The 23,207-nt window shown below is 39.8% G+C and overlaps 1 protein-coding gene across 1 annotated transcript; it reads right to left on the reverse strand.

Moving 5' to 3' along the window:
• Positions 1-12,308: 12,308 nt before the first annotated feature.
• Positions 12,309-21,554, reverse strand: LOC118827774. The gene is made up of 8 exons (XM_036599239.1): positions 21,443-21,554; positions 16,477-16,743; positions 15,567-15,839; positions 15,019-15,312; positions 14,226-14,312; positions 13,649-13,915; positions 12,739-13,011; positions 12,309-12,590 (listed from the first exon to the last, which is right to left on the reverse strand). Exons 1-8 carry the CDS (start codon positions 21,489-21,491, stop codon positions 12,310-12,312), a joined length of 1,791 nt encoding a protein of 596 aa, XP_036455132.1. The 5' UTR covers positions 21,492-21,554; the 3' UTR covers position 12,309.
• Between the last annotated feature and the right edge of the window lie 1,653 nt (positions 21,555-23,207).

Below are 23,207 nucleotides of genomic sequence, written 5' to 3' on the forward strand. Positions count from 1 at the left end.
TTTTAGTACATGTAAATTCATTTTAATCAAGCTTTGTGCATCATTGTAAATACTGATATTACAGTAATAATAAAGAATAGGGGATTTCATGGTTTTCTCTACGGAAGATTCAGACGGTAACTCACTTTTCATCACACACACAAAAGATAAAATACATTGTTTTTTTATGACAGATATTGCAGTTCTAATGTGTAAATCATCTCTGCTGATTTTATTTTACAAATTAAAAGCATAATAATATTTAAAATAAAGCGATGTTGCAGTAATGATATCATCTTGTGTTGGTCATTATCTTAATGGTAAATGTTAGTAATGTAACCTTAACAATAGGCTACTGTAGAGAACAGTAACTGACATAAAACAGAAGGTACTGTGTCATGTGTGTCAAAGGTGGTAGAGGTATAGCAGTAAAGACTGGATCAAACTGATTTTCAAAAATATTACGACCTAAAGTTGATTTGGCATTAATACTAATACACAAACACAAACACAAGACTAACAGCTTCTCATCACTGCATTACATTTGTATACCAAGTCCAAATACTTCTCATTTCAGCCTGAGGAGTGACCTCACTGCACCTTTGAGGCTTTCGGAACATGAGGTTATAGTTTGCAGTTGAATTGAGCTGGACTTTCCAATATTTTGTCCACCACATTCAGGGCAGAATATTAGAAGCACCTAATATAGTGCACTTCAGTACGACTGAGTACTAACAAGCTGTTAGCCATATGAGAACACCTCACACCCCCTGCATGGATAAACAGAGAAGCTCATTTAGTGTTAGACTGTTACAGCTGCGCTGTGTTAAAGAGCGCAGTGTGAGATCTTTCTTACCCACTGATATACGGCTTTACAGTGAGTCTCCTTACTGCAGATGCACGGTACTGATCTCCTGCTGTCTGAACTGAGCTGAACCTCATCACTGTATCACCTCTCAGAGGAAATTACATTTTTCTAATATTGCAGATAAATGACAGCGAGGTCTGCTATGTTAGCTTTGACTCTTAGCATTTAACATACATGAATTCAACGGTAATATTCATGTATTTTTAATATGTAGTTCAGAATACACCTGTGTGGAAGTGAGCATGTGTTCACATGCTAATTCCTGTTTCCTTAGACACCAGATTTATTCGGCTCTGAAAAAAACATTTACTATGGCCTTTCTTCAGTGTTGCGGTGAGGACTCAGAGGTATAAGACGGTCAAATTTGGTTAAATCATATAAATGATGAGTAATGAAAAAATCTTTACGAAGATTTTTAATATGGTGTAAATGAATATTTATATGAAGCTATTTCATTTGAAATAATGTTGTACTGCAGTTGAATTAGCTCTTAGAACATACCTTAACATTGAGACCACAGTTGCGGGACATGCACAAAAGTGGTGTTTGTTTTGGTAGCAACAAATAGAATTTTTATTCATTTATTTTAATAAAATAAACATAATTAAGTTACAGAGTCACTCGGAGCAAAAGGACTTTAGCCTAAATCCAAATCAGTTAAGTCCAAATGTGTTTTCAACTCTGACTCTGAACCAGTTCTGTAAAATGATCCATATATGATCCATATCTATAGATTCATATCCATAGAATGATTCATACATATACACTGACGTGGTGGTGGTGGTGTGTTAGTGTGTGTTGTGCTGGTCTGAGTGGATCAGACACAGCAGTGCTGCTGGAGTTTTTAAACACTGTGTCCACTCACTGTCCACTCTATTAGACACTCCTACCTTGTCAGTCCACCTTGTGGATGTAGAGTCAGAGACGATAGCTCATCTGCTGCTGCACAGTTTGTGTTGGTCGTCCTCTAGTTCTTCATCAGTGGTCACAGGATGCTGCCCACAGGACGCTGTTGGCTGGATATTTTTGGTTGATGGACTATTCTCAGTCCAGCAGCGACACTGAGGTGTTTAAAAGCTCTGCCGTTATATATGAATCATAATATAATGCTGCTATACTAGCACTAATAGTCACAGTTCACCACTGGATTTTATATCAATGTGTTCAGGTGTTAAGTTATTCTCTGTAAAGTCCAGGTTCTTCCCTGTAATTTCTGAGCAGAAGGCGCCCTCTGCTGGCCACAATGTACTCTGAACAGTTGAGAATTTTAAGACTTTTGAATGTAAATATGTTAAAGCTTTGATGAAGTATGAGATGTCTGACTGAATATAATTCGGCATACTGTAAAGATCCTGAAAAAATGACAATCATTAAAGAAATCATCTGAATTGAGTTCTTCATCTTAGTCTCCCATTTAGAGCTATGGTCCACTCATTTGGTGTTACACAATCCCTTCTCAAGCTATGGTTCACCCATTTGGAGTCATGCCCCTCCTATTTGGAGCTATGGCCCATCCATTTGGAGACACGCCCTTCCATTTAGAGCTATGATCCACCCATTTGGAGTCATGCCTCTCCTATTTGGAGCTGTGGTCCACCCATATGGAGTTACACCGTCCCATGTGGAGCCATGGACAACCCATTTGGAGTTACACCCTCCCATTTGGATCTATGGTTCACCCATTTGAAGTTATGCCCCTCCCATTTGGAGCTATGGTCCACCCATTTGAAGTTATGCCCCTCCTATTTGGAGCTATGGTCCACCCATTTGAAGTTATGCCCCTTTTTGGAACTGTGGTCCACGCTTTTGGAATCAAGCCCTTCTATTTGGAGCTATGGTCCACCCATTTCGAAACACGTCCTTCCATTTGGAGTTATGGACCACCCATTTGGAGTCATGCCTCTCTATTTGGAGCAATGCTCCACCCATTTGGAATCACGCCCTTCCATTTGGAGCTAGGTTCCACCCATTTTTGGTTACATCATCCCATGGAGCTATAGCCCACCCATTTGGAGTCACGCAGTTTCATTTGGAGCTATGGTCCACAAATTTGGAGTCACGCTCTTTCATTTGGAGCTATGGTCCACCCATTTGGAGTCATACACCTCCTATTTTGAGCTATGGTCCACCTATTTGGTTTTCCAGCATGCAGTAATAGCCTACTGGAAGAATGTCCCATTGGAGACTACACAAGGTCTCCTGGTCAGGGCTCCCAGGTACATAGCCTTGAATATTTTTTAACCAGCCCCAAACTTTATAATGCTAACATTACACATGTTTTGACCTGACTCGATTGAAGACTTAAGAGAGAGAGAGAGTAAGAGTGCAAGAAAGAGAAAGAAACACTGCATGCATGCAATCAAAAACTAGAAAACTGCAGAGTGTAAACAAATGCACATGCTTTACATGATCTTCTTTATCAGTTGGCCGTGGTGTTGTGGCCATATCTAGCTATGGGGACACGGAGGTCTGAACCTCAGTAGTTTCAGAGTTCAGGTTTTTTTCTTTCTTTTTTTTAATGGATCTACGTTCATGAAATGTAATGTGTAAACAGTGATAATGTTCTGCTCTGATAAAGCTGTAGCCTGCTCAGGGGTGAACCCACACTTACAACAGGCCTACACAATCAGATGAGAATTATTAAGATAATGAAATCTGATTTGTTTTTTGTTGTATAATGAACAATGAAACTAATTATGCTCTCTGCCAAGCTCTGCCTTGCTCAGCCCAGCAATCACTGCTTAGCAACCATTGCTATTTGTCATTGCCTCAAGCCTTCAGTTCGTTATCAGCGCCCGCCATGTTCGTAACTAGCGGACACTGAGGTCCTCTATAGTTTCTCAAGTTTTGGAGTGTGGAATCAGCGATGACTCTACAGAAACAGCAGTGACTGGTACTATTTGAGTGGTGGATCATTCTCAGCACTGCAGTTACACTGATGTGGTGGTGGTGTGTTAGTGTGTGTTGTACTGGTACAAGTGGATCAGACACAGCAGTGCTGCTGGAGTTTTTAAACACTGTGTCCACTCACTGTCCACTCTATTAGACACTCCTACCTTGTCAGTCCACCTTGTAGATGTAAAGTGAGAGACGATACCTCATCTGCTGCTGCACAGTTTGTGTTGGTCATCCTCTAGTCCTTCATCAGTGGTCACAGGATGCTGCCCACAGGACGCTGTTGGATGGATATTTTTGGTTGGTGGACTATTCTCAGTCCAGCAGTGACACTAAGGTGTTTAAAAACTCCAGCAGCACTGCTGTGTCTGATCCACTCAGACCAGCACAACACACACTAACACACCACCACCACGTCAGTGTTACTGCAGTGCTGAGAATGACCCACCACCCAAATAGTACCTGCTCTGTGAGGGTCCATATTTATATAGCGCCTTTTACAGCAGATGTCACAAAGCAGCTTAACAGAGAATCCGGGTCCACGCCCCCAGTGAGCAAGCCTTGGCAACAGTGGCAAGGAAAAACTCACTCAACAGGAGGAAGAAACCTCGAGAGGAACCAGACTCAAAAGGGGAACCCATCCTCCACTGGTCGACACCGGATAAGAGGACAGACACAAAGCAGTATAAGTGGATACAGTTTAACACCACTGTGCAGTGCGCCAGCCGCATCTCAGGTCAGACCCTCTTAGGACAGGCAGCCGCTCAGCTCAGGGAAAGAGAGGGAGAGGGGGAGGGGAAAGAGGGGGGGATAGGGGGGAGGAGGGAGGGGGGGATTTGAGGGACATAGTTAGGAAAACTAATGAACCAAAGGCTCGACTAAACAGGTAAGTTTTTAGCCTAGACTAAAAGATAGAGGCTGTGTCTGAGTCCCGAACACAGACTGGTGGGCTATTCCAAAGCTGGGGGGCTTTGTATGAAAAGGCTCCTCCTCCTGACGTAACTTTATTTATTCTGGGTACTAATAATGAGCAGCACCTTGTGCTCTAAGTGGGCGTGTCGGTTGATAATAGGAAATAAGGTCACTGAGGTACTGAGGATCAAGGCCATTCAGAGCTTTATATGTCAGCAGAAGAATTTTGTACTCAATGCGGAATTTAACTGGCAACCAGTGTAAGGTACACAAAATTGGGCTAATGTGGTCGAATTTCCTGGTTTTGCTGAGAACTCTGGCTGCAGCGTTCTGGACTAACTGAAGCTTGTTAAGATTTTGGCTGGAACAACCAGAAAGCAGAGCGTTACAGTAATCTAACCTGGACGTGATGAAGGCGTGAACTAACGTTTCTGCATCCTGTAGCGACAGTGCATTTCTTAATTTAGCGATGTTACGCAGGTGGAGGAAAGCTATTCTGGTAATATTGGTAATATGCTCATCGAAGGCCAGACTGGGATCGATCGTGACACCAAGACTTTTTACAGATGTGCCTGGTGCAATTGAGAAACTATCGAGATTAAGAGTAATCGTAGGCAGATTATTCCTAGCAGCTTTTGGACCAAGAAGAAGAACTTCTGTTTTGTCCGAGTTTAGTAAAAGGAAGTTACTTGACATCCATTTTTTAATGTCTTTCACACAGTCCTCTATCTTATTAAGTTCAGTTTTGTCCTCTGGTTTAGCTGAAATATATAATTGTGTATCATCGGCATAGCAGTGAAGGCTGATGCCATGTTTTCTAATGATGGTACCTAGTGGTAGCATATATAAGGTACATAACATGGGTCCTAAGACAGAGCCCTGTGGAACACCATACTTCTCTCTTGTGAGAGCTGATGGTTCACCATTTACATTTACAAACTCAAAGCGATCACTAAGGTAAGATTTGAACTGCGAAAGAGCTTTACCTGTCACTCCTACTAGTTTCTCAAGCCTGTCTAATAGAATGGAATGCTCAATTGTGTCAAAAGCTGCACTAAGATCGAGTAAAACCAGTAAGGATATGTTTCCTTTGTCAGCGGATAATAAAAGATCATTTACAATTTTCACTAACGCTGTTTCGGTACTATGGTGAGGCCTGAAGCCAGACTGAAATTTTTCATGTATATCCCTCCTATGCAGATGGGAACATAATTGTTTTGCACATTTTTGGAATGTGTTGCTGGCATCAAATGGCAAATTTTCAAAAAACAATACGATTTCACAGTTTTACCATTTGACTTGTTGTCTTTGTACTATTTTCAATGAAGTATAGGGTTTAAATGATTTGCACATCATATTGTTTTTATTTACATTCTACACATCGTCCCAACTTTTTTGGAAATGGTGTTGTAGTAGCTCTAGAATTCATAATGTTAATTATACTGCCATATTTCAGTTACAGTTTAGATGAGCTGATTAGCAGAGCTTGCTATATATACTGAACTCTAACAGCAGCCAATAGCAGTGGAGAATAAGGAGACTCATTTGCATTAACTAAACCCCTGATTTACCTCTGTCTGTATGCACTGGAAGCAGTAAGTGAAAACCATCGTTTTCTACTCTGATAACTGTCTTAAACCACATTACATTACATTTCCATGTTCAAATACCTGCAGTTAGAAGTCTTAAAGTCCATAGATTAGACTGAAGCTCCTTTGCGACAGCGGGAGATGGCATGTAAATGCAGCACAGCAGTTATTAAAATGAGCAGCTTCAGCTGAGGCAGGGCCTGAAGGTTTAACACATTTACCTCAAAAATAGATTTTAAAGTGCTAAAATATATTGATCTCACTAGAACGTTTCAGTATCAGGTGCTGAAGGGTTAAGAACCAGTGAAGAACAATACATTAACACTTTCAATACTGTAGTAACTTTCTGTGAGGGAGCTTTTAGAGGTGGATGTCTGGTTCCTATCACCACCACTGTGAACAGTTCTGACTCTGACGTTTCTCTAGAACTTCACCATAACCATTTAATTTTGCAGAAACAAAGTTCCCCTTTAGGCTGGTAATGGTTTTTAAAAGGGCTCATTTCATATTTTTTTTTTGTTGTTTTTCCTCCTGATGTCCGCTAGTGATGTTTGTGTGATTCTATATACCAAAATTAGTCATAATTCATTTCTATATGACCATTTTCCAGAATCTTTTTAATCCTTTAGAATTAAACAAACTGTTTTTGTTACTACACCTTTAAATAGGTAAGAGATCTGTTCTGGCTTTCCTGTATTGTGCCTTATTCAAAATGCAGTCTGAGCCAAAACACTCTTTATAACTGCAGTGTGAGTGAGTGGAGCTAAGCTGCTGTATATATGTAAATATGTCAATTTTTGTGACATCATAAAAAACAAAAATTAAAAACAGGCTGTTTTTGAATGGTTCATTCTGAAACTTCAATATTGTTTACACACAACACCAAACTTTTACAATGAAAAAATGAAAAAAGGAAGAAAAATTCAGGTTTTCATCATATGGACTCTTCAAAATATTCTCAGAAGGTCTTACTGAAGTCATAGGTCTTCTACCAAATAATGGAGTTCTATCATAACCTCATTTTCATAAAATGACCTCTTATCTGGGATCTTGTAGTAAATGGAAATGAGAGTGATTTGCCTGCGTGATGAGTGGCTGGGACGTGATAAATGTGCGGGTCTTCCTCGTCCTCCTGCACATCCCAGCCAAGCTGAGAAGATTCAGGACGTCGGCAAACATCTCAGCCCATCATGGTAAGAAGATCTTCAGGAAAATCTCTCTGTCCTCTTTGTTTGGCTGTTTTTAAACATTCTCTGTGCTTCTTCTTAAGTGTTCAAAGATAGATTTTGTGTAAAACCTCTGTTATTTGAATAGAAAAATAGGTTATATGTGTCCAAATTTCACAGTCAGTTCATTAAAGGGCAATAATTAAATGTTTGAAATGTAAACAGGGTCATTCAGAGTGGTTTGGTGTAACACACTCCGTTATAACTTCAGGAATCGGGGTTGATGAAAAGAATGATGTAGACTTAAACGCACTGGAGCACATAGTTAGTATAATAAATGTGCAGTAAGTAGCAATAGTCTGATCCACAAAACTAGACATGAATAAGAACAATTCCTCATATATGTCCTAAATATATTTTTCCCATTATGATTTTCTATTTGTGATAGGCATTTAGCAAGGAAAATATATTATATTTTATTATATATATATTATAATATATTATATTATATTATATATTATATTATTTGTAAAGCATTATATTGTGTAAAGCACAATATAATGCTTTACAAAAAGATTTTACTTCAAGTACTCAGATGATCAGTTTTCCGAATACCAATGCTGAACTTAAAAAAGCTAAAGTAGTTTCTTAAAAGCACTGATTTTATGGTAGTTGTTATTTGAAAACTTAGTTGAAAGCTTAGGTAAGTATAATGAAAAATAAATTCATTGAAAAGATTTTTTTGTCCTCAGGTTCGAATGGTTAAAGTTTTAAATAAATGTATGTCGTTACATAATTGAAGTAATAATAATGTTTTGTACCTGATTGAAAAATTTCCACAGTAATGTTCTGGTAATCAGAGTGGAGTTCATGAAGAGTGCACTACCTCTCATTTTAATCCTTCTTTATTTCTATGCAGTGCCGGTACATCTGCTGGTACGTCATCTACACTTGCATCTTGATTGGTACCTAAATTGGCATCTGGATTGGTGTCTGCACTGGCATCTATATTCCCACCTGGATCGGCATCTGAATTGGCATCTGTATGGGCATCTGAATGGGCAGCTGAATTGGCATGTAGACTAGCATCTAAATTGGCATCTCGTTTGGCAACAGTATCTGACTCCGGTCATCGGGCTGATTTTCAATGTGCCACGGCAATCAGGATTGAAAAAGATGGTTGTCTATCAGACTTTAAAAAACATGAAAAAATCCAAAAAGAAATAGATGAGTTAAAAAGTAAACTAAAAAGTGGAAGAGAAATGTATGAAGGACAACATGTAATTGGTACCAAGTATAAGAGCAATAAACACTCAGAGTTCCGGCTGTTAGTAGAAAATGAAGGGAAGGTGATAAAACAATTGTTAAAGATAACAGAGGGAAGAAATGATGAGGATTGTGTAATCTTCTACACATACAACTCCCCCTGTTTGGAAACATGCCTAAATGAAGAGGAAGATAATAAAAAGTGCATTTATCCTGCTCTTGACTTTTTTAAGTCCTCCAAAGGGCCGAGGGCTTTTATTTTCAACCAGATCTACAGAAAAAACAGTAACAAAAGAGAAGAGCTTATGAGTGACTTCATGAAGATACATGAAAAAATTCCTCTGTATCAGTGTGATAACAATAATAAGTGTCAGCATTGTGAGATGAGCAACTGTTTCTGTGCCCTTAATGACCTTCAGGCTTCAGGCTTGTCTCCAGCTGAATAGACCAGTGCTGATCTGATCTCTGTTAAATGCCAAATCCAGCATGGATGAAGAGACCTGCTTTGACCTCAAAGTTTTTTCCCGCCCAGTTAGCAATGTTAGCATTGTAGTTTTCTTTTGAAGCCAACAGGAATTCAGGTGATGGCATCATAAATGTGTCCTAGCTTCATGTTATGTGAGGGGTTTCCTGAATGAGTGACTCCAGCTGTAACATTACAGTCAAATGCAAAAGTTTGAACACCCCCTGGTCAAATGATATGTTTTAAAATGATAAATAATAACCTTTGCACAGGCCACATTTCATGTCAGTAATTGTGCATTAACATAATATAGTGTAGAGGATGTGTTGCCTTTTTTTTCAAAAAAATCAACAACAACATACCATTTGACTGGAGTAGCCAAAATTTCATACATGAAAACTATATACTTTACAATTATATCTTCTAAGCAGTGCCAATAAAAATTCAGCAGCATCTGCATCTGTACCCAGATCAGCCTCAGAATCCTGTCGCCATGACAAGATGTGATTGTTTACCAGGTTTTAACCAAAAGCTTCTACAGTTATCTCTGGAAATTGAAGGTAAAAACTTACTTTAACAAAATTACTTTAAAAATTTACCTTAAGATTTCTACCAAATTGCCTCTCATAATTGGTTACAGCCAGTTACAATACTCTACATGTCTATTCTGATACACAGTTGCTACCAGTTTGGGGGTTAAAAGAAAACAGGTGTTTTTCAGCCTAATCTCCATCTGCTTCCTCTGTAGCGTACAGTCCATTACCATGAACAATACTCAACATGTTTCCCTAACCTCACACACAGATAAAAGTGAGCTCAACTAAAAATTTTAATTTTCGCACAGATTTAGACAAGAGTTCACTTGAGAACGCACCCAACTCAAACTTCTTAGTTTAGTCATAAGTTTTGCTAACTCATATTTTTAGTTCTTCATCTTAGTTATGTAAACAATAAAGACTTTTGTCATCCCTGCCTGCTCTGTATTTGTAATCTATCTCTGGAGTTTATGCTTTGCCAATATGTTATTTATTAAATGTAATAAATACTGCAGCATTGATCACAGTTTTGCGCCTGAGTTCTGTTCCATCTGTATTTGGTGTGGCCAGTGTGTTGTTGCTGAATTCCATGAATAAACCTGTAACAAATATGTAACTACAGCTGCATGCAAAGATTTGAATGCTCTTATTACATTACAAAAAACATTTTTTTTGTTTATTTTCTATGTTAAAATAAGTTAACACATCCTCTACAGGGAACAAACTTAAATATGTAATTTTTCTGCATAAAGTCTGAGGTATAAAACATAAAATGTATCATAAGTTTTGCATAGTCCTGATTTTGTTTTATTTTTTCCCAATATGTTAAATTCAGTAGTTATTAAAGTGTATTAAAGTGTGCAAAAGTGTGTGTCTCTGTAGAGGATGTGTTCACTTATTTTCACTTACAGAATCAACGATACATGGAATTTGACCAGGGGTGCACTAACTTTTGCATGCAACTGTGTATAACGTAAATTCCAAACTCAAGCCATTCCAACTCAACAGCACAGGGTAGACAGACTGAAAAAATATCTTACCAAAACTGTTGTTATGTAGGTTTACAACACTGGAGCAATCCAGTAAAAAAGTAGTTCCAGTTACTTTCATCTTTCACTGAAGAATTACTGATAATATTTCATAAAAATGTGGTTAGGGTAAATGGTAACTAAATAAATGTCAAGTAAATTGTTTTTTTTCTTAATCTGTTTACAATAATTGATCGTGCACTACAGATGCAGAAGATGGAGAGCAAAAAATTCCTTCAACCTATGTGTCAAATTAATAACAATGAATTATAAAACAGTTACCTCTGAAACCTCATACACATATTATTTTATCCCTGCTTGCACTGAATTCATCTTGTTGGGCTAAAAAAGATCTTGTAACAAGAACATCTGGGCACTGGATACGCATGGTGTAGATGCGGAGACAGTACACAATGATGTAGCACAACAACACTACTGGAAGCCCATCATTGTCTTATGCTTTAGCCACACTGTCACTTTTATATTCCAGTTGTTATTATTTAGCAGCATCTTACTTGTACTCAAACTCTGGAAGTTTTGTAGTAATACTCTAATTTCATTATTAAGTTTTGGTTGGAAACAAAAGGGTTAAAATCTTGAAATGGAAATGTATCCAGATAGGAATGTTATCTAGGTTGACACAGCCAAGCGAGCTCCCATTGGTTAGGACTTCAGGAGCTGGACACGTTAAACTAACTTCCAACATACTTACGAACTGCCAGAGGAATCAACCAATCACGTTTTGATTACAATGAGATCAATTTTGTGAGAACATTGTCACTTTTGGAGGTTCTAGATACGTCACTGTCTAGAAATAAGAGCGGTAGTCTAAGCAGGTTTCAGGTGGTTGTTAGGAATGGAAAACAGTGGCATTTATTGAAGGAGTCACTTTAAAACCGATACAAATATGTTAATGAAGGTTACGATTACAATTAGCTTAGTGCTAACATAGTATTAGAAAAGCCATAGAAGATAATCCAGTGGAGGGAAGACGATCTTTATTAACATGATCTTTTTAATGTATGATAATTTAATATTGGTGGAACATGAGCAGGCTGGGCAGGCTGCTTAAGCTATGCTGCACCACAGCTACGAGGATTCCTGGGCCGGTTGCTTGAGCAGTGACACACTACATCTACAAGGCTTCGCACATAAATTGCTTGAACAATGCTACACCACAGGTACAAGGCTTCCCAGGTTGGCTACTTGAGCAATACAGTTCTACAGCTATGAGGCTTCCAAATGGTAGCAACACCTTCACACACAGCTACAAGTCTTCCTGGGCTGGCTACTTGAGCAATGCTACACCAAGGCTATTAAAACCTCCTGGACTGACTGCTTGAGCGATGCTACACCACAGCTATGAGGCTTCCTAGGCAGGCTTCTTGAGCAGTGCTGTACTACAGTTAAGAGTCTTTCTGGGTCGGATGCTTAAGCAATGGCTTCATGGGCCAACTCCTCGTACGATGCTACACCATAGCTACGAGGCTTACTGGGACGGCTGTTTGAGTGATTCTACACCACGTTAGAGCTAGCGTGGTGTAGAATCTCTTGACTTTCACACATTTTGTCCTACAGAATCAGTTTTTTCTACCTTGCAGGACTCTTCAATAAGCCACCTGTAGCACCATCTCCTTCTCCAGGCTGCTGTGCAGAATGACACAGGTGTACTCGTTCTTTTTCAGCTCCTCAGGTGAGACAGTCAGAGCGCTTCTCTTCTGGAAGGTTCCATCCTGGTTGGGTAGCGTCTCAAAGAGCTCCACGTCCTCATGCAGATCCTCTCCATTCTTCTGCCAGGAGATCATCACTGCTTTGGGGAAGAAACCTGTAGCATGACACACCACTGGAGCAGAGGAGTCCTTCTGGAACAGAGACGCCTCAGGAGAGACTGGAGGAAGAGACAAGAGAAAGAGAGATAAAGACAGTTCAGTGTGAAATATTTTGACTGAATATTTGTGTAATATTTTGAATATTGATAAAGCATCTGGAAGAATTCAGAATCCAATCTGACCGACAGCTGTGACCACAGACTTTACCTTTCCTCTCCAGAGTGGATCTGCCGTAACCCACATACTTCTGTAACCACTCAGTGCAGGTGTTCTCCAGGTAGTTCTTCACCTGAGCAGCCCAGGCTTCTCTGTCCCACTTGTGTTTGGTAATAACAGCTTTAGCGTTGGCTGCAGTCCAGGTGAGAGTGTTCAGATCCAGACTGATGTAGTCTTCTCCATCATAACCGAACTGCATGTATCCTCTCTTGGTTCCATCATCATCCAGTTCACAGCCGTACATCCACTGGAATGTGTGAAAACCTGCAGAAGCACAAACACTTCATACCGATGCACAATATGAGAAATTAAACCACATTAGACACCATTAGATCAACATACCCTGTAAGAACACACACACTGTAAAAATGAGCCTCTCATCCTGTGAGTGAACATGAAATAGAAGAGAAATTCCAGCAACTGTTAAAAAATTCTGCATCATTAAACTGTTGAAAGGTAAACAGAGTCATTCAGAGTGGTTTGGTGTGAAACGCTCTGTTCTAGAGAACCTTACAGAGTCAGAATTGTTCACAGTGGTGGTGATAGGAACCAGACGTCTGCCTTTAAAAGCTCCCTCACAGAAAGTTTTTACATGAAATGGTTATGAACACACTGCCTGATGTGTTAGACAATTAATTGTGGAGGCATACATGCAGGGTTGTTATGAGGCAAAATAGTCCCAAAAGAGAACCTATTATTTTAGATTTTCTATTTTATCATCATCATTCCATATAAACTCAGAAGACTCGTGTAGGTTCTCTGGTGGTTTTGATAGTAAATAAAATGTCTATATTTGTGTTGTAGTCATGGTGCCCCCTGGTTCCTATCACCACCACTGTAACCACCACAGGGACTGGCGCAGTTGCAGGAGTACAATGTAATCAAAGCTCTGAGCGCTCACCGTCAGTGTGGTTGAAGCGCTGCATTAGAGTATCCAGGTTAGCTTTGAAGGTCCCCTGATCACTCAGCAGAGTCTGAGTGTTTCTGTTCCAGTACTCCGGATCATCAGCGTCTATCTTCTTCATCCACTCAGCCTTTGGGATCACTCTTCTGATGTTGCTGTCATAGTAATCACACTGTTCCCTGTCTACCACACCCACTGTGGTGAACTCTGGGAATTGCATTCCTGGAGTTACTGCAGTGTAGATGTAGTGAAGAGAATGGGAGGCTGTCCGGATGAAAAAGCAGTACCTCAATTAGTTCTGAGTAAACATCATGTTAATTCGATATTAATGCGCATATATATATATATATATACCACAGGTTCAAGGCTTCCCAGGTTGGCTACTTGAGTAATACAACTCCACAGCTATGAGGCTTCCTGGGTCGGGTGTTTGAGCAATGCTACACCACAGTGTGGTGATGTTAGGACACTCTAACAAATCTCCAGAACTATATTATACTACTTACCTCAAGGGACACTGAAAAGACTTTTATTATTTCAAAGACATTTAAAGAAACAAATAAATCATATTCACCAGATTGGAGTGCTGACTTGGTTGGTCCTGATTTGCTGGGTCCAGAAGGGTCAAGTGCAATAAAATGAAAAAAGCCTGTTGAGGTGGCTGTAAAATGAGAACAGCTTTAGTAGATGATGCTAGCCGATCACTAACTTATGTATGTAAGACGAGTGCATGTTGTCATTCATGAAGTCATTCCCTTACAGCTTTGTTCTTGTGGCTGTAAATACTTTTCTGTGTGACTACAATAAACTTCAGAGCACTGGGAACATGGAGATCAGAGTGTCCTTGCATAGTGAATTGAGAGCCTTTAGGCCATTTGTCCACTGCAACTACCCACAACACCTTCACAAATGGTGGCAACACCTTCACACACAGCTACAAGGCTTCCTGGGCTGACTGCTTGAGCGATGCTACACCACAGCTACAAGGCTTCCTGGGCTGACTGCTTGAGCGATGCTTCACCACAGCTACAAAGCTTCCTAGGCTGACTGCTTGAGCGATGCTACACCACAGCTACAAGGCTTCCTGGGCTGACTGCTTGAGCGATGCTACACCACAGCTACAAGGCTTCCTGGGCTGAATGCTTCAGCGATGCTACACCACAGCCACAAGGCTTCCTGGGCTGACTGCTTGAGTGATGCTTCACCACAGCTACAAGGCTTCCTGGGCCGACTACTTTAACAGTGCTACACTACAGCTACGAGGCTTCTGGGCTGACTGTTTGAGCGATGCTACACCATTTTAGAGCTAGCGTCTAAACGTCTCTTGACTTTAACACATTTTGTGCTACAGAATCAGTTTTTGCTACCTGACTGGACTCTTTGATCAGCCACCTGTAGCACCATCTCCTTCTCCAGGCTGCTGTGCTCAATGATGCAGATGTAGTTGTGTCTGTTCAGCTCCTCAGGTGAGACAGTCAGAATGATCCTCTTCTGGAAGGTTCCATCCTGGTTGGGTAGCGTCTCAAAGAGCTCCACGTCCTCATGCAGATCCTCTCCATTCTTCTGCCAGTAGATCATCACTGCTTTGGGGAAGAAACCTGTAGCATGACACACCACTGGAGCAGAAGAGTCCTTCTGGAACAGAGACACCTCAGGAGAGACTGGAGAGAGAGAGACAAGAGAAAGAGAGAGATAAAGACAGTTCACCGTGTAATATTTTGACTACTGAATATTTGTGTATTATTGATAAAGCAATAGTTCAGAAAGAAAATCAAATCTACACCATTTTTACATTAACCTAAACATAGGTGACTTCTAAAACTTTAGCTCTACTGCTTAAGTGTCCACTCAGTAAAAGAGCATCTGGAAGAACTCAGAACCCAATCTGACCGACAGCTGTGACCACAGACTTTACCTTTCCTCTCCAGAGTGGATCTGCCATAACCCACATACTTCTGTAACCACTCAGTGCAGGTGTTCTCCAGGTAGTTCTTCACCTGAGCAGCCCAGTTTACACTCTCCCACTTGTGTTTGGTAATAACAGCTTTAGCGTTGGCTGCAGTCCAGGTGAGAGTGTTCAGATCCAGACTGATGAAGTCTTCTCCATCATAACCGAACTGCATGTATCCTCTCTTGGTTCCATCATCATCCAGTTCACAGCCGTACATCCACTGGAATGTGTGAAAACCTGCAGAAGCACAAACACTTCATACCGATGCACAATATGAGAAATTAAACCACATTAGACACCATTAGATCAACATACCCTGTAAGAACACACACACTGTAAAAATGAGCCTCTCATCCTGTGAGTGAACATGAAATAGAAGAGAAATTCCAGCAACTGTTAAAAAATTCTGCATCATTAAACGGTTGAAAGGTAAACAGAGTCATTCAGAGTGGTTTGGTGTGAAACGCTCTGTTCTAGAGAACCTTACAGAGTCAGAATTGTTCACAGTGGTGGTGATAGGAACCAGACGTCCACCTCTAAAAGCTCCCTCACAGAAAGTTTTTACATGAAATGGTTATGAACACACTGCCTGATGTGTTAGACAATTAATTGTGGAGGGATACATGCAGGGTTGTTATGAGGCAAAATAGTCCCAAAAGAGAACCTATTATTTTAGATTTTCTATTTTATCATCATCATTCCATATAAACTCAGAAGACTCGTGTAGGTTCTCTGGTGGTTTTGATAGTAAATAAAATGTCTATATTTGTGTTGTAGTCATGGTGCCCCCTGGTTCCTATCACCACCACTGTAACCACCACAGGGACTGGCGCAGTTGCAGGAGTACAATGTAATCAAAGCTCTGAGCGCTCACCGTCAGTGTGGTTGAAGCGCTGCATTAGAGTATCCAGGTTAGCTTTGAAGGTCCCCTGATCACTCAGCAGAGTCTGAGTGTTTCTGTTCCAGTACTCCGGATCATCAGCGTCTATCTTCTTCATCCACTCAGCCTTTGGGATCACTCTCCTGATGTTGCTGTCATAGTAATCACACTGTTCCCTGTCTACCACACCCACTGTGGTGAACTCTGGGAATTGCATTCCTGGAGTTACTGCAGTGTAGATGTAGTGAAGAGAATGGGAGGCTGTCCGGATGAAAAAGCAGTACCTCAATTAGTAAACATCATGTTAATTTATCATGTTAATTCGTTATTGATTGCATATATATATATACGCTGAATACATGGAATGGAAGTCTGAATATATGGAATGAAACCTGAAAATATGGAATGAAACTCCATAATGAACCTTGAGAAAATGGAATGAAATCTGACGTCATCAAGGCACTAGCGCCATCTTGTGTTTCGTATATGTGAGACTCCGTACGGACGCCGGCAGTGCGACGCTATGACTGAGTCAGCACGAAATGTAGTTGCAGTAATCCTGAATAGTGAAGGGATAATTAACACCCTGGTGAAAATAATACCGGTAACCGTATTTAATACTGTGAACTTTATTCATTGTTTCACTGTGGAAGAATGCAGTGAACCTCACAGGCCAGACAATTATCAGGCAAACGGTAATGCGGAAAGAAACATGCCTTCCACCAGAGCACCTCACAACGACCCTACCTAAAATCTTCACCCGTTCACTTGAAAGGCCCCAAGGCTATGGTGTGGGTTAGGACTAGCTATGTAGTTGGATGCTACGTTAGATGCCCCCCGGGACGCGATCGCTTGTAACGGGGATAGCCCTCGACATCCACCCCGTCGGGATGCGATCGCTTGTAACGAGGATAGCCCCCCCTTGACATCATGGTTAAAGTGGAACCCCAACACCATACCCCATCCCTACAACCCCTCTTTACTCATTACTGCACTCTAGGCCGCTTGTGGGCTGCTCCTGTGAGGTGAAAGGCTTGTTTCTTTCTAGTGTTATTTTGGGCAGTACATCCGTTCACCAGGGTGTTAATTATCCCCTCACTCTTCAGGATCACTGCTCCTAGATTTCAGATATCACACATCGAAAAATCAAGACGGCGCAAGTTCTTCGATGACATCCGATTTCATTCCATATATTCAGACTTTCATTCCATATTCTCAAGGTTCATTCCATATATTCAGACTTTCATTCCATATATTCAGACTTTCATTCCATATTCTCAAGGTTCATTCCATATATTCAGACTTTCATTCCATATATTCAGAGTTTCATTCCATATTCTCATCAATGTTCACTGTATATATATATCGATGTTCATGAAATGTTTCTTGTTTGGCTTGCCATAATATACATACATACATACATATATGCTATATGGACAAAATTATTGAGTTCAGATGTTTCAGCCACACCCATTGCTAACAGGTGGATAAAATTAAGCACATAGCCTTGCAGTCTCCATAGACAAACAATGGCAGTAGTTTGTTAACTGTAAGTGCTATTATTCTGAAATGGAAGCATCTTGGAGCAACAACAGCTCAACCACGAAGCTGTAGACCACGCAAACTCACAGCGTGGGGCTGGTGAGTGCTGAAGCTCACAGTGTCTATCATCTGTTGAATTACTCACTAAAGAGTTCCAAACTGCCTCTGGAAGCAACATCAGCAAAGAACTGCACATTAGGAGCTTCACAAAATGGATTTCCATGGCTGAGCAGCTGCACACAAGCCTAAGATCAAAATGCACAATGCCGAATGTCGGGGTGGAGGGGTGTAAAGCATGCCGCCACTGATGAATCACGCTTCTCTATCTGTCAGTCTAATGGACGAGTCTGGGTTTGGCGAATGCCAGGAGAATGTTACCTGCCACTGTGCCAGCTGTAAAGTTTGGTGGAGGAGGGATGATGCTATGGGGTTGTTTTTCAGGGGCTGATCTAGAACCCTTAGTTCCAGTTTAGGGAAATCTTAATGCTTAAGCAGAACAAGACGATTGTTTTGGACAATTGTACACTTCCAACTTTGTGGGAACAGTTTGGGGAAGAACCTTTTCTGTTCCTGCATGACTGAGTCCCAGTGCACAGAGCAAGGCCCATAAAGGCATGACTGGGTGAGTTTGGTGTGGAAAAACGTGACTGGCCCTCACAAGTGCTCTTCTGGATGAATGGACAATAATTCCCACAGTCACTCTCCAAAATCTTGTGGAAAGCTTCCCAGAAGAGTGGAAGCTGTTATAGCTGCAAAGGGGGGACCAACTTCATATTAATGCTTATGGATTTAGAACGGGCTTCATAAAGCTCCTGTCAGTGTAATGTGTAGGTGACCCAATATGGTTTGTCCATATAATGTATTATTCATGTGTTTTGCATTCAGCAGCAGACATGGTAAAATGCCATCATTAGGCTTATAATTTCACACCTACCAAAAACAGACATGCAAACTTATAAGCAGTGAAAAATGTGACAAGTTCAGAAACCAACCCCTTGTACAGGTTTCTGAGGCTTGGAACATTTAGCTTAGAAAATTTTAGTTATTTTCAAATGTAAATGAAGCATTATTATGCATTCATATAGAGAAACAGGTAGTTGCTGTAGAACAGATGGGACCATTTCTGGTGCTGGAGATCCAGAGGTCAGATCCAACATCGCTGTGTCTATTTTTCGTCTATTAATTGGAGCCAGGGTGTTATATAAGGGCTGGAGCTAAACTCTACAGGCTGATAGACCTCAACGACTATGGCAATTCAAGTCATGTCAAAAACTATATTGCTTTCAGATATTTTGAAATTTTTGTGGAGACTTATTGCTTACCATACCAACGCCAGTGTGTACAAAATTTGGCATCACTGTCACTTATGTTCTATCTGCTGAAAGGCCTGTGCTGGTGCCATAAGTTGTGAAATGCTTGGACCCCTATGATCGCCACTTGAAATGTAATTTGCAGGTGATCTCTTAGCTCTCATAGAGAGTACAGTCCACAGAAATCATTGTGTTCTACATCAATTTCAGACAAAAACAAAGTGGTACCTGACTGTCTTGGTTGCGAACAATAATAATTTAGTCGTACTAGCCTTTTAACACCCACCATTCTAAGACTACAGAAGAATGATATCATATTTGTGCAAATGAAACCAACTGCTCAATAAACTTCTGTTGCACAGAAGAGGCTTCATTTAGCAGTACCATTAAAGCACTGATTTCCAGTGACTTTAGCTAAGGTAATATTATCCAGCAGCTCCTGAAACTCTTTCAATCCACTCAGTTCATATGAGGGGCATATTTAACACTCATATCCAGGAATTTCACTGAAGGGCGACAAGTTTGTCAATAATGTGACTATGACTTCAATAAAGCGTGTTGGTGGACAGGGCTGTAAAAAGTCCAGAGAAACGGTACTGAAGTGAAAGTTTGAGTGTTGAACTCTTTCTCAGTTAAAAGCAGAAGTATGGAGCTAAAAATATACTTGAGTGAAAGCCAAAAAGTATCAGCATGTAAACATACTCAAGTGTACAGAATATGAAGACATTTTAATAAATAGATTCAATTCAATTAATTACAAGCAAGCCAAGCTAACGTCAGCTAACGAAACATTTTTTCACTGTTTTTTTACACATCTACATGCTTAGTTGGAGTTTTTTGAGGGACCTTTCAAATATGACTTAAACTACATTCATGTGCGAACGACAGGCTTGTTGTGCATTGGACAAGGTTGACGAACGCACCAGCGCCCCCTACTGTGAGCTCTACCTTCATGGGGTGTTGGATTGTTTTAGAAATTTCATTCTCAGCTTGTTCCTCCCAAAAAAGTGTATGGTCTCTCCCATATTTAGCTAAAAATTCCTCATGGTTGTCTTCAGATGCTCATCCTACGAGATTACGTCTGGCCACTTGAGACTAGCAGAGTCTGAGTTACAGCCACCATTAAACTGATGGAAAAATCTTCCAGGTGAATCTAGTCCCTGTCGGATCACTGTGAAAATTCTCAGATGAGTTTGCTGTGGGAAGACAAGAAGGTGACCAAAAGCATGTTCTACTTGGACATGTGTAACAACATGAAAAATACAGCTAAACCTGGCAATCAACGAATGTGTTCAACCAAAAGTTTAAACAAAAAAATCACCAAACAGTGCAGGAATCCAAAGTTCCCCAATCGTGCTTTAGGTTGTTGACCCTCAGCACTTGCTTGTAGCTCACTGTTTTCTAGTTCTGCTCTTGTATGAGCCACTGCCCTGCACATTTGAATGTTCCCCTGCTCTAAAAGACCTGATTCACATCATCAGCTTCATGAGGGTAACATCGGGCAGGAACAGCGCTCACACATGCAGTAAGAAACAGTTAGCTAGCCTGTCACTGAACTTGAACAGAGAGGAACATCTCCAACCTTTACCTTCAGATGCTTAGATAAATAAAGTTGAAATTACACGAACTTTCACTGAGAACCTCCAGATTCCAAGAATATATCTTAAGTTCTTTAGTGTAATCCCAGATTTTAGTTCAGGGGTGCCCAAACGTTTGGTCTTGGTGGTCAAAGTGCAATGTGCGTGGTGGGCTGCGGGCTAAAAAGACCAAACAGTGTACAAATAAAGAAGGTTGGTTGGTATCATAGTTAATTTTTTAAAAATAAGAATGTGAGTTATATATAGAGGTGGGTAATTCAGGTCCAAAGATGCCTTTGATGTGTAAATGATTATTTCAGGCTTGACAGGGTGACTCACAGCAGAATACATTCACCATATTTTAGCCTGTTTTTATTCTCCTCACTCAAATCAAGCTGCTGGATTAAAACATTCTCGGAAAACAGCAAGTTAACAACTGCAGCACTGAACTTTTATGGCTTCTAAGACAATCTTTAACCTGTAAACCTTTAGATTTACATATACATTATGTTGTAAGTAATATGAACTCACCTGCTGATGCCAGATTAATGGTAAGTGCAAGAAAAAGGAGAGACGTCATGATTTGGTTCCTGCGCTGTGTATCTTAATGCAGACTTCAACTGAGAAAGAGAAAGCAGAACTGTCCAGCTCTTCACCCCACGAACAACAGAAGAAGGATATCCTTGAATTCTTTGATATCCAACCACACATGATGAATGTCACTTCCTTTTACCTATGGCCGTAACTTTGTTTACAAAGTTCTGGTGGCAAGGACGAGGACCAAGTCAAAAAAAGAAAATAAAAAAAAAATCAGTTCTCAAAACAAAGCTTCTTCATGTCTTTAATTGACTAGCAATGCATCCAAAATTTCAGAAAGAAGACAAAAAAAGTCTTCAACATGTACCACAAGACACATACATCATACCTCTGCAGCCTAATAACACTGACAGGAGCCTATACAGTCATGCAAAAGTGAAAATAAGTGGACACATTTTCATTATTTACTGTTTATTTTCTGAATTGACCATGTTGGGGGAAAAATGAAACACAAAATGTGTGTAAAAAGTATGTTTTATGTGTTTTTTTTATCCAATATGTTAAATTCAATTACTGTGTATTAAAATGTGTTCTCTGTAGAGGGTATGTTAAATTATTCACACCTAGAAAATCAACAAGACACAGAATTTGACCACACTCAAAAAAATTATTTATGGCCATCACAAACATTAAGCCAATATTTTTTCAAAAAAACATAAAAATATACTTTACTTTTTTATATTCATTAGAAGCAACCCAATTAGGATAAATCCAAAACTGATTTAATTGAACCGTATAAGACCTGTTAGATTTTTCCACTAAATCTTATTAGGATGCAGTATGCATGTGCTATAGTAACAGGAAACGCATCATCAACTGGAAATTGCTTCAGCTGGCATGGTGGACATGAAATGGCTCTTTTTATTTTTTACAATCTCCTGCCATCCTGCAATGAAATAGTGATGCGCATTAACTTAATTTGTGTTTTTAATGTTTTTGATCATATATTAATGTTTCATTTGGCTTATTTTGAGAGATACTCTAGACAACACCAGCAAACTAGCTAGCTAGCATCCTTGCTAGGTCTGCTGTCATGTTACCGGGTACAAAAGGTAGATTAAATAAACAATGGCAGTGATTTATTGTGAAGCAGTATATAAAGATTAATTCCATTAATATTCAAATCAACAGTTCATGGTTTTTGTAACTGTAGGTGACCTCGACATGTTAGCATGGCATGAAGTGACTGATAGCGTTAGCTAGCTAACTTGCATGATAGTTAGCATGAGAGCTGCACCTCAATAGGAATGTTGTGCACATAAACATTTGCTTTAATTAGTAGTTCAGTTGCGAGTGAATAGAAATTCTAAACCAGGGAATTTGATCACAGCTGAAATATATAAAGTTATGTTTATTTCTTTCACGTTAGACTTTAAAGTTTACATGTGTCGTGTAATGTGACTCAGCAAATACTGTTTAATACAGTTTGGACTACAATAAATGTTTATGAATTTAACATGTATTTCATTTAAAACATTTACACAGTCTAAGTATTTGTGCTGTGAATACAGAAAGTACTGTTAACTCTTTAGAAATACATAAATGTTATGTAAAAGAATTGCATAAATCCTACAAGTACTTCTAATATAAATGTTATTTAATTAATTCAAGTGTATGGAAGATGATGGAGAAACATACATTAAAATACCATTTTTACATTGGATTAATGTATTTAAATTGAATGGAAAATTGACATGTA

Source organism: Colossoma macropomum, unplaced genomic scaffold (genome assembly GCF_904425465.1).
Source record: "Colossoma macropomum unplaced genomic scaffold, Colossoma_macropomum, whole genome shotgun sequence".
NCBI lineage: Eukaryota > Metazoa > Chordata > Actinopteri > Characiformes > Serrasalmidae > Colossoma > Colossoma macropomum.

What these genes read in the sequence shown, in the direction of transcription:
- LOC118827774 (XM_036599239.1), bottom strand. Translation starts at nt 21,491, where the DNA reads ATGACGTCTCTCCTTTTTCTTGCACTTACCATTAATCTGGCATCAGCA. An exon ending in TGATCAAAGAGTCCAGTCAG is followed by an intron (nt 14,313 to 15,018) that starts GTAGCAAAAACT and finishes CTCATTTTACAG; the next exon opens with CCACCTCAACAGGCTTTTTT. An exon ending in GCGCTTCAACCACACTGACG is followed by an intron (nt 13,012 to 13,648) that starts GTGAGCGCTCAG and finishes GTGCTTCTGCAG; the next exon opens with GTTTTCACACATTCCAGTGG.